Genomic DNA, 19086 nt, shown 5'->3' with positions numbered 1-19086 from the left:
ACAGCTCCTACATAAGAATGGTTGTTTTTCTCTTGGTTTTGCTATTGTTACTCAGTTACAGAAGTGTGCTAAAAATGAGATTGCACCAAGAATGAGACAGGGCACAACTAACACTTGGTATTTAAGCTTCTCTCAAGTCCCTCTGAAATGTTCAGGTTTTTCTTCAATGGAAGTGGGAAGCAGGGCTAAGCAGAGCTTTAATAGAATCAAAGCAGTGTTTTCCCCAAGGCTTCAGCCATTTACCATGTTTACTATTGTCCTCTTAAATATGTCTTTTATTATCCATTACTATTTATCCATTCAAGAGGACAGTTCTTCAGCACTCCAAATTAATTATTACTTAAAGTTAGTTAGTTCCTATTGTTACAGAAAGTTTTACCAAACTTTAGTTGGGAGATATTATCAAATTGTTTTGCTGTTATTACAGCAAACTTAGCATTGCACCTAAACTTAAAGAATTTAAGTAAGCAACTGTAGTATTCTTTATGAAAACATTATTTAATAGATCAAAACCGTACTTTTTATTTTCCTACTGGACAACAAATTCTTTATGGCTTCTCTGAGAAATCAGAACATATCAGCAATCCAGAGGTTTATTTTGATCCATCAAACAAACCTTGCAAACACAGGTTTTGCCTGCCTGTGATTCTACAAAGTTAAATCCTACTTTTCCCCTAAGGACCTCAAAAAATGAGATGAGAATACCCCAAATCCTGTCATCTTTGGAAAATCCAACTTAAACATTCACAGGGAAAGTCTGTGCTTTCAAAGCTTGTAGAGTTCTGCCTTGCCCATTGACCTTTCATGTTATTTCAGATACTGTTTCCCTTTGCACCTCTAATAGCACTGTGGTCTTGCAGAGTTAGTGCAGGTTTGCACAGATCCTCACCTGTTCTGGGTCACTGTGGTGTTCTAATCCCCAAAAGCATCTTTGGAATGCATTAGGTTGTTGAACAGGAGCTGGGTACATGTTTGCCTGTTCTATGTGTGGGATGTCCACATGCTAACAAAACTTTAAAACAACAAATTGAGGGACTGAAAGGTCAAAGAGAACTTAGAATAAGTGTGAGATTAAAGTTGACAGTTTTTCTAGGTGATGTTAGTTTTGCTATGACATAAAGCAATTTGCCTCCTGTCTCCCTGTGAGCACACGGATCAGGAAGGAAGAACCAAGAAGTAGTTGAATATCGGTGCTTGTTGCATATGGTCTATAAAGCTGTATAAGGTGTTTGTGCTTGATGTGCAGTATACAAACAGCTACATCATCCATAATGTTTATTTTTCCTTTTTTTAAAATGAAAGGTCTGAGTGCTTCCGATGTCCCAGCAAACAGCCCTCCTCTTCCTCCTGGTTACTCTGCTTGGAATTTGACCTGGATCATGAGAGATACATCCCCTTTCTTCCCCCATAGAGGACGACACAGTGAGTAGCATTTATATGTTATCCTCAAGAGGCTGTAACTAACTGCCTAAGGATATTGGTATAATGCTGGAGCAAGACCACACAAGTCAAATGATTTATCATAAAATATCCATCCTGTCAGCCCCTGAGGGCACTAATAAGCCTTACTGCCCTGTACCAGCCACCCCCGGGGCCTTCCTCCACCCTGCTCATGTGCCCAGGAGCCCCATTTCAGCCCAGCCTGGGGTCAGGCTGATGTCCCAACCTGATGGCCCATCACCATCTCCATGGAGGTGCCTAGTGACCTTGGCTGGCCTGGCCTGGCCTGCTACCTCAAAAACAAGGTCCCAGACTGTAATATTAGGGTGCTGTGTTGGAATCCAGTGATATTATAGAGAGAAGAGCTGTGTACCAAACTTATTTTTTCTTGCCATTTCCTTCCGTAAGTCCCGTCCCTTCCAAAATCTGGGAATCTGTTTTCATCTGTTCTCTGGTATGACCTATTTACTGACAAACCATAGCCATTCCCCTGTGAAATACTGTGGTCATAGTTAAGACCAGACTGCATAAGGCAATATCTAATATGCAATCCAGAAAGTGACTGAAGTAGAATATATCTACTATATATCTACTACCAGTCTCTATGAGGGGAGATAAGGTGCTGAGAGGCTAATAAGATTTACTCACCCCAAGCCTGTAATTATCTGCTTGAGGGAAAAGTTTGACCTACCTATATGAAGGAGTCCCATATTTCTTCAAATTTATGTTGCAGCCTTTTATGTGTGCAATATATATTCTTTCCACTGGCATACAATATCTGCTCCTAGCTGTTGTATCTGCTTGAACGATGAGGACACACCAATTTCGTTTTGGAAGGGACAGTAGTACAATCTTTTTTCCCTCACTTGGCTTTCTCAGAAGTTGCAAGGATGATTTTTAATTTATCCTTTATTACTTCTTCCTAAACTCTTCCAGTTTTTCAGTAATACCATTCTAAAGAAAGGCTTTGTTCTTAAAACCTAAAAGCATTGATTGAATCTGACAGCATCACATGGAGGTGAATGTACTACATCTAAGCAGAAATGATTTATTATGATTTTAGCTGGTTACACAGGACCAAATTCTACTGTATTCCAACCATCTGTTTTGCAAGGAAAGGCAGGAATTTGATGAGGTGTTACACAAAATACAATCTTCACTCAGGACAAGTCTAAACTGTTTTCTCCCCCAGGAGGTGTAATTCAGGACATGAACCTTGAAGCTAGTGGAGAATCCTGAAGAGGGGCAGGAGTTGTTTGATTTTTGCTAGCTTTGCACCTGAAGTTTTCCAAAAGTTGGCAGAACCTCCTCTAAAGAGGTAGCAGTGGCCCTTGAAGTCACGCATTTCAGACTAGGATGCCCCATATCATCACTATGTGGACATACTTCCTGCCACTTCAGGTATGCAGTGTGCGGAGGACTGGTGTGGGTATGTGGAGTAGAGCCTGTAAGCATAGCCCAAGCCTAAGAGAGCAATTCTTAAAACTCCTCTCTATTCCTCTGCTTACCTGCAGCTTTTAGGCACCTGAATGTTATTAGTAAACTTCCCAGGGATCTAAATTTCTGTCCGTAATGGCTATGAGCATGGCAGGGATGGACAGTGCCTTTCAGCAACTGATCATTGACTCTGGATCTGAGCAGCTCTATGAAGGCCATGCAGGGACTCAGCAGAGCAAGGCAGAAGACAGAGTTAGATCATCTGAACTCTAAACCTTGTCCCAGGACCACCGTTGCCTTCTGATGAAGTGGTTAATCCAAAATCACACAAGAGATCATTAGCAGAAATAAAACCCAGCAGTCCTTTACTACTAGAGTGTTTTCCTCTTCTGTCAGAAGCTTTCCTCGCTGCTCACAGTGTGATTAAGATTACAGAGTGCTCTATAAAACTTCTATCAAAACTTTATTTGCCTACTCATCTGATGGGACCCATCTAATTAACTGGCTGACATTGCTGGAGTGGGGCAATATTAGTTGTCTTAATTACTTTTTTCCTGTGTTCCACTGTTGAAGAAATCTCTTTGATTGAAAGGCTGAGTAAATTGAAATGTAGGGTCCCTCCTCCTCTGCCAAGGTTCCCTGCTCCTATGCTCAGGATTAAAAATTCTGACGGACTGCCTCTAGTAGTTCTGGCAGGAACAGTGCTTGATGATATCTTTGAAACTATATGTAGCAATCCCAAAAGATAATCACTGGCACAACAGGATACTTGGGAGTGATGCATTCACAAGATTTTTTTCTGTCTTGTCTACAGGTTTCTAGATTTGTCACTATCCAAGCATTGATTAATCATCTACCATCTCAGAGATGGAAAATCCACCTTCCTTTCAGAAAATAATGACTTAAAAACCACATGAATCCAAAATTATCTGGGAATTCAGCCTGCAGGGCAGGAGTCGTCTTTAAATTTCCATACTTTTGTGTTTTCTCTTGTTTTCTTTGAAGTACACTCAGATGATTTCATGTGGCTAGAACAAACTTCTAATGCATTCTGCATATGTGGACTTATGGTAGCATATTAATCTCCCATTTGGAGCACTGATGGAACTCTGTCCTGAGGCTTACATGATTAACAGCACCTAGCCACATACTTCATTTCTTGTCCTGGCTGGGTGAATATTAATTTTCTCTTCTGTATAGGTATTATATAAGAAATCAATTGTCCACTGCATAAAATCCATTAAGCTTCTGTAAGAGGGCTTCCAGACGATGGGTACCCCTTAAAGCCTGGAAGCCTTCATACAGTTAAGGGACCTGTCTTTGCCCCATCCTCTACACCCCCCTCAGGCCAGCCAAGAGCACTGAACCTGGAGCACCATCCTGGCAGAGTATGGTGGCAGCTGTGGAAAGTGCTACCAACTGGAAAAAAACCAATTCAGCCCATCGAAATTCTGTTTTGAAAGAAGAACATATTTCATGAGAATAACTGGTATAAGGGTTGCATAAGGGAAACAGGAGATCGCTTTTGCTTTTTAACTCTTCTTATGCCACTGTGCTGTCTGTGCGTCTTTTTGCCAGATCCCCTGTAGCAGCTGAACTCTTTTAGCTGTTCTGAACCAGCTTTGTGCAAAATACAGAGGTACCTCTCTCAGGTTGTGTCAGACTTCTGCAATATAGTTTACTGGGTTTTTTTGGCCCCGCCCCACCCCCCCACGAAGTTTAGGAAATAGTGGTGGTTTGGATTCCAAAGTTAACTGGGACTAAAACTCAGGGGGAGATAGCAGGTTGGGCTACCAAATTACTACCATGCTTAAAAATGTCTACAAAAGGTGACTTCAGCAGAGGACTAGCACATACCTTAAAAAGTGCATAATTATTCGCAGCTTTGATTTAATAGGTACTAAAAGCATAATCCAAATTATGGCCTCTATTAACTTATTAATAATTTCACTCAGCTCTATGTCTTCAGAAAACTAATTTGACAGGGTTGTTGGTGTTTTTTTTTTTTTTACTTTCTAATGGAATGTCATCTGTGATGAGTTCATGATTTCCTGAATTGGGTTTGCCGGAAAAAAAAGATGTGTTGGACTAATTTTACTGTGGAATAATTTAGGGTCATTCTCACTGTGTATTTGATGCTCAGTGGCACGACAGTTGCTCAGTGAGGTGTCAGATTATTAATTTTTTTCCCTGGTAGGTCATGTGCTACTTGCTGCATTCAAGTACTCATATGCATGCATTCAAAATATCATTTGATTCATGTGAGTCGGATACCAGATAGATACTGCTGACATGAAACTCAGTGAGTCTGAACATCAAAAAAAAGGGAAGATGGAGAGGAAGAGGGCACTAGCCAGGTGAATTTTTGTTACAGTTAGGTTCCCAAGACTACTTGTTTTATAAATCTAAAACAATTCAGACTAATACTGACATCTTCAGAATGAAAAAGCCATCATGATACTTGGCTCAGCATGGCATAGTGACGTGCATGTATATGAACTAATTGTAACAAGAAGTTCCTATTTGGAAGGTGAGATAAAGTCAGGAGAGGAACGAGGAGAATAATACTGTGTCCCAGAGGAAAAATGAATCAATGCTTTCTTAGTAAAGATATTTCAAAAGTGATGTACTACCTTAATCCAAACACATCCTTTCTGCAATCTTAGAAGTACTCTAACACAGTTTAGGAAATAGTGTTATGAATATAATAGGGCGAGGCTTCAATTAACTGCAGTTATCCACACCAGATTAATAGGATTGCTCCATATAAAATAGCAGATGCTCTGAACCCATATACATATGCAAGAATTCTTCTTTAACAGTTAGATGGTATTTTTGCTGTGTGTGATGGTGCTGAAATCCAGGGAGAGGAAAATCACAGGAAAAGCAGCATCTAACTAGCTAAACTGAAGGCTGTGCTAAGCGGTAAAGAAGAAAAAAACCTTATTTTAGATAAATTTTTACTTTATTTCAAGTTATTCTTTTCCTTATATCCCCTTTTATCTGCAGATAAAACACCAATGACAGCTTAACATCTTTTCAATAATAAAATAACTTACAGTAAGAAAACAAATGTCTTTTCTCCCTGTCTCTCAAGTATTCATTTTCTCTAGAGATCTCTCAAACTTCATGCAAGAGATCCCTTGTATGAATTGTCAAAATATGACAGTTCATCCAACCACTGTTTTGTGCCAACTGGAGCATGTTTTCTAACAATCGCTGTTAGTTAGTACTTCGGTTTTTTGGCCAGAACTGACATTAGAAATGCACTTTCATTTCATTTATTGTTTTTGCTGCATGCATGGGAGACTTGCTGGACAAATATTTCTTGTGTGGAGGATGGGCGCTGTCACTTCTTAGAGCAGGTATGAAAATGAGAGCTATTGCTGGTTGTTCTCCCAGCACCCCCTCCTTGCACCTCTCTCAGTAGCTGTCTTGAAAGACTGTGCTTGTAATTGTCTGATAAAGGAGTTCTGGCCCTCTTCTTTGTAGCTTGATTTCCACTGAACAAAGCAGCTGTCAAAGATTTTGGTGATTCAGTCCCTGGTGTGCACTGAGGAGCTGGGTGGATATAAAGTACATGCTGTCATTTTAAAGATTCTCTTAACAACTAAATGAATGGTTGCATTATTGCAGTTTTCTCTAAGCAGTGGCCCATCCAGCTGTGGCTTACTCCCCAGAAGATTAATTTAAACACTTCTGGCATGAGGAGAGCCCTGGGCTTCCCAGGGAGACAGGCAGCTCGCCCTGCGCTGGGCACCTTGGCCCGAGCACTCTTCTTGGGGGTGATTCCCTCTTCTACAGAGCAGGTGAAATTATGCCTCCTGTGGGGTACTGCTCCTCTAAAACTTTTTTCCTTCAGAATGCAATCTAACTTTAATAGCCCCTCCCAAGGGAAACCTGAGCATTTCTCTTTAAAGGTGGGCATCAAAGGGATGATAAGCCCTGGCACAGCCAGCTCTGACCCTGCCAGCAGGTAGCACACCTCTGCAATACCCCCCAGGACACCAGGGAGAAACTGGCCACGTTGAAACCTTTCTTGCAGACAGTGGGCTCTGAGGAGGCCAGCCTGCTGCCTCCGCATCCCCTCGTGTGCCAGTGGGGCATGAGCATGGCCTCCTGCCACCCTCCCATCCGGCTGTGAGAGGCCAGGCTGCCGCCCCAGTCCTTCCTCATGAGCAGGAGGTGGAGGGGCTGGGGCACTTCTACGGAGTGAGGAGGTAGGAAGAGGCCCTGGGCAGCAGCAGAGAAAGGGCAGGGTGCTGCCTTGAAGGGCATGAAGGGCTCTTAGTTGAATGGGGTGAGACCCCAGGGGTCTGCCTTTACCGAGCCCCACCAGGACTCCTCCTGTCCTCCTCCATACCCTGATTGGCCAAAAGGACATGCCTCCACCCCCAAGGTGAGGGCTGGCTGCCTGCCTCACCCCGCTCTGGGGTTTGGCTGGGGCTCTATGCCTGGCCTGGCCTGGCCCGGCCCACAGGGTCACAAAATGGCCACCGGGGTGGCGTGTGGGTGAGGCAGGCTGGGCGTCCTGCCGGCAAGAGAGTGGGGAGAGGCTCATTGCAAATGAACACCAGTGCTGTGAGGGAACAGCGACATTCCTGTTGGTAAAATCAAGGTTGGAGGAACGTACATGAAGACTGGTGCGGAGGAAGGATGCAGAGCGATAAGGTAGCTTGCACCAAATAGCTTTAAATTAAAATGAGGTCCCTGATGAACCCAGGCTGTGTCTCAGGGCAGGGAGAGGGGTTGGTGTGCTGCCTGGCTGCTTTTCTCACCACTTTACTTGCAGGTGACTAAGGTGTATCAGGTGGGATGGACCCCAAAGCTGTGCTGTACAGGGTGATGCCTTGGGGCTCATCCAGTGCCTCCCCAGTTCCTCGCCTCTCCTGTCACGCCACACTGCTGCTCTCAGGTTTGTCAGCTCCTGGAGTGGCAGCCCAAAGACTAGGCAGTTACGGTCAGGGTATGCTAGGGGTAGTAAGGCCTGGGGTGCCTGGCAGGGATACACATGTCATACTATCTCTTAAAATATGCCAGCCTGCCCTTTCTCAGTGCTGAGCAATGGAAGGAAGTAGGTGAAAATGTCTCTTCAGGCTTGCTTTCTCAGCAGGAGCAAGGCAGTTAAACCCTGCAATCGTTTTCCCTCTTTGATTTACATAACCACAGACAACTTTTCCCTTTCCTCTTGTGTTTTTCCATGCCCTTCCATTCTGTGGTGGATTCACTCATTTTACATTGCTGTTGTACGTCCAGTTGCACAGTGGAAAGTTGGTACTAGGGATCCATTTGCAAAGGGTTTCACCCTTTTTTTGTGCCAGTGGGGCAATGCTTGCTTCCAAGGGCCTGGCCTGTAGTTGGTGTCCTCCTGGGAGTTCAGCAGGTCAGTGAGCTGGCACACAGAGAGCACAGTCTCTTCTTTATGCTCCATTTTTGGGGAGAAATACTTACTGCTGCAGGCTTCTCTCTGTCACCCCACATGTGTACCCCTGTATTGGATAGAAATTCTGAAGGGCCTGATGAGGCAATCGAAACCCTTAGACTGAATGCCCTGTGCCCTTTCCTAAGCAGAGGGAATGGGGAAGGCTTTAGGAACTGGCTCTGTCCCTAGGATTAATAACTGGAAAATCAATTTGTCATTTCCCTGTCATAAATTAAAAGCTTATAGGCCTTATAACACGAGTATAATAGAGGTTAGTGGGTATTGATGGAGGTCTAAGCTCACTCAGCAGAGCACATCTCTACTATACAATTTAAACTCTGTCTCCTCCACAGGAATATCTACCAATATTTGTATAAAAAAAGACATCTTGTGCAAGAATGTTTTGTCTGTTTCTACACTGCTGCTGCAATTGTTGCAGCTGGAAGAGGTGTGTTCTTGCGGGAGGTTGTGGTTGGTGTAAGTGACCTCTACATCATCATTTGCATCTGTAGATGTAGTACAAATTAGTCATGTTTAAGCTGATGAGATGCCCATTAGGATATATTTCTAAGCTGGTCCTTCTGAGAACAGAGAACCTCTACTCACTCCCTTGTCTATTGTAGTGAGGTGAGAAAGCAACCACACCTTTTCAAAGGGGTGACCAGCTGAGCATAATGGAGGAGGAGTGATCTGTAAGAGTCAGCAGAGCAGGAGTGAAAAGGACCCTTTTAAGTCAGACACATGTAGAACTAGAAAGGACCAGTCTAAGAGGAAATCACCTGCTGGTAAAACTTTTGCAGTTGAAAGGAGATGTGGTTTAAAGCAAATAAACCTAGTCCATTGTTGGGAAGCTGAAGAAAAGGTAATCAGAATAGTTTCTTAACAAGAACAGGCTTTTTATATCTCTCTTTAAATTAGATTATTTTTTTCTAAATAAGGCATGTTTTTGTGATGTGTGGTTACACAAATGATCTAAGATGATCCAAAGAGCAAATGATCCATAATCTGACCTGCAGCAATGTAAAAGGATATTTTGTACAGATTACTGCATTTTGGCATATTATTTCTACTACTATTTTAAGCCATTTGTTTATTAGAAAACTCTAATCAGTTTAATTGAAACAGATGTAGTTGCCAGATATTTTAGTTGTTTGTTCACAGGTTATTGCTGCTAGGTATGTTTGTTAAAAATAAATAAATTGAAGGACTTGCAAGACTCTAATGTCATCAGACACACACACAGAGATTCCATTGTCTTTTCAATTGGATAGTAGCTTAATTTACTTTACAGTCTATGGGTAATATCCTGTATCTTCTTACATGCCAGAAGCTGAAATGATTGATATCTACAGCCTTCCTTAAACAGGTGTTTACCTTAATTTGATTATAAGCATCATTTTTGTTTCCTCTTTGAAAGTGTAATGACGATGAAATAGGCTTCTAATAAATTAGCTGTTCTGTCTCTCTAGTGTCCAGTAGTTGCAGATGCAAAAGATTGTTGGACAAGGGGTTGGGTTTCTTTTCAACATATTTTAAAAGAGACTTTGCAATTTGTTGGAACTGTAATTCCTATAGAGCCTTTAGGATCTATAATGTCAGTATAGCTGTAGCATAAATACATATACTGGATATAAATCTTTGTGACATTTCTATAAAAAACCCACCAAAAATCACAAAAAAACCCCCACAACACTTTACTGGCTAGGCACGCTATTCAAGTCCTAAAGCTCTGTATCCAGTCAGTTCATATTGGTAGTAGGTTTAAAAAACAATCACTAAAAGTTGTGTTAGATTTAATTACCTTTCCTGCAGTGTTTGGTGTTTTCAGAAACGTGCAGAAGGGCTTTTCTTCAGCTTCCAAAGGCACATGGCTACTTCTTTATGTGCTTAGCTGGGCAAGAAAAAAAACAACTTTGCCTCACATTTAAACCTGTTAAAACAAAAGTAAAAAAGGAAGGAGAAAGACCTTTTTCTCTGCAGAGGCATAAAGAATAACAGGTGATTTATGGCAGCAATTCAAATATTGTGAAGGTTCTAGATTTGCAAATGTGGTATATATGGTCTTGTAGCAGCTTCCACACCAAAAGCAGCTTATCAGTGGGGAAAAAAAAATTATCTGTTTTATATAATGCTTTTTTTAAAAAGTATATTACATTGTTAGTAGTGAAGGGAAGCTTGAGGGTAGGAAGTTAATGTTAGGCTTGGAAGACTGGATGCTGTTTGCATAGACTTTGCTGTGTTGCATCAGATAGTGTTTCTGTCATTTCTTTGTATTGAACAGGATAATAGCACTGAAATTTGTGTCCGATACAAGCCTATGAAGAGTACAGATATTCTGTTAATCATAGGCTCTTAAATAAGAGCCCATGAAGAGTACGGATATTCTGTTGATGTGGGGGGACTATCAGGTTCTGTAAAAGTTGCACATATGTTTTCATTAAATTGCAGATGCTCTCAGATGTAGGAGCCAAGCAGTCTCCTCCACTTTCAAGGAATAACCTATTGTAAGGGCCATTCAGCTTGACCACAACAGCCATGTTAGATCACGTCCACTTCTCTGTAGGCTATTCATTGCAAGGGAAGGAAACAGTATTGCTATTTGCCTTTTTTCCTCTACTTTCCCCCCTTCAGGCAGAGGCTTTAGTTGTCTGTAGGGGTCATAATGCTAAATGTGATGACTGGTATTTAATCACATACCCCAATTAAGTTGTCCCAATTGTAGGTCAGAGGCCTGCTGTGTTAAGCGCTCCACAAACGATTGACAGCTCTCTTCTGAGGAAGAGGTTCTGGAAAGTGAGACCGAATGGGGCAGCTGAACTGGCTGTTAAGTGCTTGTAGGCACCGTAATCAGAGTGTCGGGGAGGGGGAGGGGGGGACTGGAGGAGGAAAACGAGATCGCCTTGTGGATATCCACGAAGGGCTTCTCTGCTTGAGGGCAAGAGGGTAAGAGAGCACAAATGCTTTTGTTCCCAGCAGCTGGATAGGAGGAGGAGTGGAAGCGAGCACTGACTGCTGGAAAGCTCATGAAAATCAGAGAGGCTGATGGTGGGGAAAAGCCCACAAAGAATGAAATAGTTGATTTGAAACGATTGCTCTTACCACATGTTGTCCTTGGCCTGGATTTTCTCTCCCATTGTCCTGTGGGTTCTGTCAAAAAAGGCCTCGCATTAGCTGTGTTTCTGCCCCCACACACTTTTTTTTTTTTTTGACAATGCCTTAAAGCACATACAACTCAAGGTGTTCCCCATAACTAAACTATACAGTAATGATGATATAACTCCTGTAACTTGTAGTTTAGTGTTTGGTTGCTCTTTTGGGCTTTGATACAAAGTTTAATGGACTCTTAAGACTTTGTAGGGTTAAAAAATGTTGGGTTTGTTTTTATCTTTTTTTAAAGAACATCTAAGGGACTAGAAATAAGTGGTCTGAGGTTTGGGTATGATATTGCATTGGTAAACTCTATAGTATTAATATATCCACTGTTCCCTGCTGCCTAAATTGGAGCGTGCTTCATGTATCATGAAATTTATATCAATAACGTAGAGGCCTGAACAGGGTAGCAACTTGCGCATTCAAATTTAAGGAAATATTATAATCCTTGTTACTGCTGCATTTAGTATATAAGGATTCCTTACATCATATGGTTTCTGTGGTGTTGTGAAGCACTCAAAATGCTGAGTGAATGATAAAATACCTGATTAAGAAAATAAACTACAAACTGGAAAAACAGACTCCCTTCTAGCTTGCTGTTAAAAAGGCAAATTAGCTGGGAAAAGTGTAGTGAGAGGGCAACAGTATTAACCTTCAGATTAGAAAATGTTATCAGAAGAATAGGCTGAACTACATAAATCTGTGCACACTAAGAAGAAATTAGATGTTTAATAGAGAATGTAATTGAATTTTTTTTTAAAATTAGTTAATTTGACTAATGTCAATTCACATTATTTGTTCCACTTGCAGAGCTGTGGCAGGAGAATAGACAGTGTAGAAAACTCCAAAGAAGAACTAGGGTTTTTTTGTTGGGCTTCTTCAAATGGATCGAGTATTTTCAGAAACATTGAGTTAGTTCAGAAATAGTTTCTTTCTGTTACTGAATATTGTGTTGCCTGCCTACTGTGGTGACAGAAACAAATATATACAGGGCATTCCAGAAAATTTTGCAATCATGACGACTGAAAGTAAAATCCGTGCAGGTTATCACTGCATGTTGTGTTAAGCAACTTGAATTATGGTGTGATAGTAAATTGGGTTCTGGGAAGTGAATCATAGTTGCACCAGCAGGGTAATTGGTTTCTGAAAGAGAAACATCTCAAAAAGAAACGTCTGTGTTGGAGGCAGATGCTGGCTGTACTGCCTGGAGGCTAAAGTTTTGCAGCAGCAGATCAAGCTTCTGCTGCCTCAGTGAAGCATTTAAAACCCAGGGGGTCAGAAGGTTGCTTCACAGGGTACGGTCCCTATGGCTACCAGCATGTCCCATATGCCCAGGATATATGATTCACTTTGCAGCATCCTGTGCTCACTGAGTGGAACATGACTGTGAAGCGTATTAGTAGTCTTTGCACTATAATGGCCCTGGCTGAATTTGAACCAGCATCCCAGAAGAGATTGGCTTTCTGTCCCATTTTCTCAATTGACGTAAGCTATTTCCCTTTCAGTCTAGATTATGCTTTTCCCTGCTTTAGCCTGTGCTGCCCTTTTATCTGTCCTGAAGGAGAATTGCTGGCTCTTGGGCCTTCCTCTCGGTTTGCTGCTACCTCTATGATGAACCTCTCCATGTGGTCCACTTCAGACACTTTTTTCCCTGTCTGTTTATGGACTTCCTCCATATCTTTCTACCTCATTATGGGAAAAAACCAAGCCCTAACTTACTAAAGTATAAAAGGGGTGTGTATACACACCTTCCAGCACAGAGGAAGCTGGGTTTAATTAACCTGGTATATTCTATGTCTGTTTTCTTTTTCCAGTATTTGACTGCAATTTTGAATCTCCTTGTGAGCTGGAATATTCCCTTTCCTCAAAAGATCAGGAAACCCCCAACAACGCCTGGCTCAGAGTGAGTGCAGAGGAGATTTCACAGCTAAATATCCCAGATGGACCACAGAGAGATCACTCTGAGAATACACCTAAAGGTAAGAAGAATATAACTATATAATGCCTTCAGTTTCATGGTTAGTTTGAAAAACAAAACTCACCCTCTGCCCACCTCCCTCCCAAAAAAGCCTACTATAAAAACCTGAAACCCCACCCAAACAAACATGTTCTCTTCAGATACTTATAATCCTTTTGCTGGAGCAGACAACACAAAGGAAGTAATTCTGCATATGAAGGATCTGGTTTTGTCTAAAGGCAGTCTGAATCATATATATGGGAAACAAAATATCCAATATAGTATTGTGTAAAATCTGAATCAGGCTGACCCATGCCATGGATGGCATTTGGATGAGAACAGTACTGTGGTGCCTATGTTTAAGGTCATTCAGTGGTTGGAAGAGATGAAAAAAATAGAGTCTGGTTTTACCTCTGCTCTGGGTGCTGTTTACTGCTTGCTGATTTACAGACCGTTTTAGACAATATCTTTGTGTCCAGGACTTAGGTTTTCTGTTTGGCAAAAAAAGAAAAGGTGGATTTTGCCCTTAATATAAGAAAAAGTTCCTGTCTCTAAAGAGAGCTAGGGAGCATGAAAAGAGGGGAGTGCAACACACTTTCCTCTTTCCTTGGAAGAAAATTATGTGGGAATTATTTTTCTTGCTCATGATTGTAGCTGGAACAGCAGCATACTTCATTAATATTGTAAGTGCTAAAAAGATGTAGGTGCATTTGTGCTCTTCTCATCCTGGGAAAGCAGAAAAATGCTTAACACCCTTCCTGCTAATAGTGACACTTGCCTGAAACCTCTGCCTGTAAGGGTTGGGTGGTGTCATGAGAATGGAGCTACAAAATGGAAACAGGGGAGTTAGGGCTATGAGCTTTATCCAGGCAAGGAGAATATAGAACAAGGAGGTATAAGGAAGGACAGCAAAGATTATCAGGGATATGGAACAGCTTCTGTACTAGGAAAAACTAAACAAAGATTCTTTTTTCTGTCTGCGATGGTAGGACTTAGAGGTCTATAAAAATGCATATTGAAGAGCAGTGGGAAGCAGCCATGAAGTTAGTGGGTGCTGGGTATAGAACAAGCAAGAGGAGGTATTTTTCATGTAGTACCTGAATAAACTGTGGTCCTAAGATGCATGAATTAATGTTATGGAGGCCAGAAGTGTGCATAAGTTTAAAGAAGTTCAGATGGATTCTTGCAGAATACATACAGGTTATTTAAATCAACAGCCTGTTTACAGCCCCTGATTCAAGAAGCCTCTTATTCAGAAAGCTGGAAGAGAAAGGATCCTTCTCTTAGTAGTCAGCATCAGAGATGGCGTTTGACTTTGCAGACCTGCAGTCTGACTGCTTGTAACAGTTCCTATATTCAGGCAAATACTGAGGAGAGGTTCTAGTGCTGCTTTTGTTCATGTTTTTTAAGTCTGTTTTCTCATCCATATCAATAGTATAGTACTTTTCCCCAGGTAGCCATTGTAAATTAACTTTCAAGGCCCATTGCTTGAGTGCAGATTCATCAGCAAACGGAGTCATTTTGGTGGGATCTGTGTCCTGTGTCAAGCAGATGGACCGTGTTTGTGATGCATGCAAATAACTTAATTTTCACATCAAAGAACATACATACATGTACTAAATTTCTTGCTACAGCTACAAAGGTACAGTTAAGCAAAAGCTTGAGGTAGATCAGAATGTCTGCTGTTGTTGTTTTTCTTCAATTCATGTGCAAGCTGGCTGCTGCTGAAGTTTAGGAATTAAAACCTGCTTGTTTTGGATTGAGAAGAGTAGCTGACATTTTCCTGGAGTGGAGAAAAAATGGGGAAAACCAATGAGGAAATAAATGTATTGTTGCAGCTGAAGGGCCTGGCTGGGTCACTGCGGTGCTGCTATGGCCAGTGTATGTTTCTTTTGGATTCTTTTTGGTAAAGTCAAACCTTTGTCTGACAGTTTTATATGCCTGTCAAAGCAGGAGAGGCCCTGTAGCCCAAAACCAAGGGTAGTATTGGTTGATGATTTCTAATTGCCTATTGGGATAAAATTCCATTTCTAAGTCCAAAGTTTGGACTTTTTTTTTTTTTTTTCTTCAACTGCAATATGTGTAATTTAGGCTGAGGATTGTTTTCTGCTGTTTTCTCCCATTTCGAGGGGAAAGTACCCAATGTCACATTGAGTGGGTATAGATCTGTGGCATGGCAGGGGGGGTTGTTTGAGGTGTTTTCTGTGCTTGTTTGTTGTTTGGGGTTTTGTTTGTTTGTTTTTAAATTATTAGGCTTGTTGGACATAGTGGTAATTTTCTCTTGAGCCCATCAGTAGAGCTGTAGGTCTGCAACTCATAGATGACTGTAACTCTTGTGCATATAAAGACTCATTTGAAAATCAACACTTGGAGTTAGCATCTCTCTATTTTAAATCACTTTAATTACAGCTGCTTGGCACAGATAGTTGTGTGGTCTGTTTCAATCTGAAATAATTAAGCACAGTAATTCCAACCCCCACTGTGTCCTGCAAATTGTACTTCCAATTATCTCAATCTCATTTCATCTCCTTTGCAGACAGTAATGCACAGAGATAAACAGATAGCGTAACTAGATTTTGGGATGGTTTAGCTCATCCTTGTCACTTGGCTATCAAGTCATGTCAAGACATTGATTGAGACAAATGCCTTGGGTATGATTCATTGTGCTTCATATACATTTCTGTAAAAGGGTCAGTAGGAAATCATTGGTAGATCTGCTAGAGAGAGACATTGGAAGAACTTCTGTATTTTTTGCCCCTGCCCCCAAAGAATGATCCAGCTCAGTCTCTAGGAATCACAAAAAATCAGCATGGATTGAGTTACCTAGAGGAAGAGCTAGTTTCAGGTGTCTCAACATTGATTGCAATCACATCTGAGTGCTCTGCTCACTTGACATGTTCAACATGTGGTGTCACACAAGTCATTGATCTGAATATGGGTAGATGGGGAGGTGGCAATATTTGATATTAAATTATTCAGGGTAAAATATTGGACGTCTGGTTTGCAAGGAATTGAAAACGATGCTTAACTGAATAATAGTGGTGGGTGAAATTCAGTGTAGTTTATCTGAATGGAGGTGGTGGGAGAAACCATCAGAGTTTGGTATATATAAGGACAGATTCTGAGCTGGTTGTAATCACTTGAACTGATTTTGGGATAAGGATAGAGCTGTGAAAACAAACTCAGTAACAGTCACAAGGTAAATGTGATCTTGGGACTTAATGGGAAGGGAGTAGAACAGAAAAAACACTATGCTGTAGTATAAGTGCGTGGGGCAGCTGCATCTAGAATACAGCATTCCATTCTGGTTCCCATGCATCAAAAATTATTTAGTACAGATGGGGAAGTTATTAAAAGAGTGGAAACAATGATGATCTGAAGTATGTAATGGCTGTCTTTTAGAAACACTTAAATTAACTAGGGCTACCTTGCCTGGAAGAGACATCTAAAGGAATATATGGCAGAGTTTTCTAAAAATCACAGGATTTTCTAAAATCTTTATAAAAGATTTATAAATGTTTATAAACTCCCAAGACTTTATTAAAGTACAAAAAGGGTGAGTACAGAGGAATATTTATAATTTCTTCTAATACAGAATTGGACAGCATTAGATGAAATTAGTAGGTGTCAGGTTCAAAATAAAAGGAGATCCTTCAGGATGTAACAAACAGGAAAATTGTGGAACCTTTTTCCATAGGGTATTGTTGGTGCTAAAACCTTCTGTGGGTGTGCAAATTGACAGGATATGTGCAGGGAAGAAAAATAGTTATGGCTACTCATTTCTCAAGACCACCTTTTCTGGCTCAGAAAGTCCCTGCACAATAGATCCCTGAAGGCTAAGCTGAGAAAGTACAACTATTTGCTCTCCTTGTTCATATATTCTTTCCTGTATAGCTACACCTGTCTGTTTTCAGAGCCAGATGTCTGTTTATGTTAACCAAAGTTAATGGATCTTTGGTCTGTCCTGGTAGGGTTTGTGTCCCTGTCTCACCCCCCAGCCCAGTTTTTTCTTCCCTTTGAAAAAGGAGAGAAATGTACTGAGGGTTCCAGGCCAGTTTGGAGAGTTAAAGAAAAGGTGCTATTTAACCATTTACTATTACTTGCTATTCTGTTAAAGCCTTGTGAATGGTATCGAACTATGCAAAAATATTGGGTATCTGGTAGGAAGACTTACAGGACTATCTGTCTATAGAAATCTGTAGAAGGGAGGCTATCAAGGTACTTTTTGGTTTTTTTGTTTGTGTGGTTTTTTTTTAATTTTGTGCTTGCTAAAACACTTCACTTTTCTCCCTTTCACCCCCATCTTGTAAATGGACCAGTGGATGATAGAATCATTGGTGTATCTGCCAGCCAGACCCTGCATGGTACATAAAGATCCGCTGGAGATATTAATATTTCCAAGTCAAACTTACATAACTTGCTTTAGGATCAGAGATCTAAGGTTAAAATTCCACTGATGTGCTAAAGATTGACAGGAAAACCTCCACTGCTGGGATCTGAATCAGACCTGTATGTACTGTAATGAGTAGGCAATCCATTGTGGATTACTAGACTTCTTTTCTTTTAATTCATGAATAAGCAAAAAGATGCTATAAAAAATTCAAGCATTCTGCATCACTGACTACATTTATTTATTTTGACAAGTGTGATTAATTCTTAATTATTTATGATCCTTCATAATATATTACACCAGCAAATGTACTGCAGTCTATCGTAATGAAATACAAGGAATTGGAGATCTTGCAACTGTGGCAGTATTTCCTAAGGAGGCAGGTTAGACAGCCCAGTTTGTGGTTAGAACGACAGAGTTTGTAGATCAAGGAAAAGTAGTATTTTGCAGCTGTGTGGATGCATGTGTTTGTCATGCTCAAGTGAAAGAGTAATTTGCCTCTCTGATAAACTTGAGATGGGTCAAACCAGTCATAAATTCTGTGTCTCTCAACTCTGGATTCAAACCCAGGGTTTTCTGTACTATGGGGGCCTCTAGGATACAGCTCTGAGTGGCAGGTGGTTTAACATCTGTCAGAAAGTGTGTCTTTCCAGAACTCATCTCTCCTGATACCTCATCACTGTGCTTGTATTTTCCTTCCTCCAGAGAGGCACTGGCTCAGCTTCCTGTCAGCAACATTGCATTGCTGGGTTGTCCATGGACTTGTGGCGAGCAATAATTGTGGTCCCTGATCCGGGAGCACAGTCATGGCTTCCTTCCAAGTCAAATTTTACGAGGAAGAGGAAGAGAGAAACCTTCTGTATTGAAAGAGGAAAGATCAGCAGCAGCTGGACCCAAAACAAGTACACACAAACTGGATCCACATCTGTGCTTGATCAACTGTCAGAGTGATCTGTTTCCAACTGTAAATGCAGTTTAAACTTGACAGGTTAGAGACTTGACCACTTCTGACTATGATGATGCAAGTGGGTTGCCTGCTTCTCTTTTAGATCTTGTGGTTATACAGTAGGTGAATCTCCGCTTCTGTTACCTGGAGATTTCAGGGCCATGAAAATATGCAACTACTTGATAAAAATTTTGGATGAAGAGATAAGCTGGGGAGGTATGACCACCAGTTCAAGTAGGAATCAAAAAAGTAATAAGCCACCCTGCAAATGTGAACACCATCTGAGACAACTCCTTAATGGAAAATGTAGATTAAACTTTCATGAAAGATGGCAGGGGAAGAGG

General features: G+C 41.1%; 1 protein-coding gene across 1 annotated transcript in view; it reads left to right on the top strand.

Annotated features, from left to right (window-relative positions):
• The first annotated feature begins 1308 nt into the window (after window positions 1–1308).
• LOC142055675 (ALK tyrosine kinase receptor-like) overlaps window positions 1309–19086 on the top strand; it is a 64189-nt gene continuing 46411 nt past the window's right edge. Inside the window, exons 1-2 of the mRNA XM_075089795.1 lie at window positions 1309–1422; window positions 13264–13428. Of these exons, the coding sequence (XP_074945896.1) occupies window positions 1380–1422; window positions 13264–13428 (208 nt within the window). The 5' untranslated portion in view covers window positions 1309–1379. The remainder of the gene's footprint in view (window positions 1423–13263; window positions 13429–19086) is intronic.

The sequence above is a fragment of the Phalacrocorax aristotelis genome, chromosome 3, assembly GCF_949628215.1.
Source record: "Phalacrocorax aristotelis chromosome 3, bGulAri2.1, whole genome shotgun sequence".
Lineage (NCBI taxonomy): Eukaryota > Metazoa > Chordata > Aves > Suliformes > Phalacrocoracidae > Phalacrocorax > Phalacrocorax aristotelis.
This window is presented reverse-complemented; position numbering and strand designations above follow the sequence as displayed.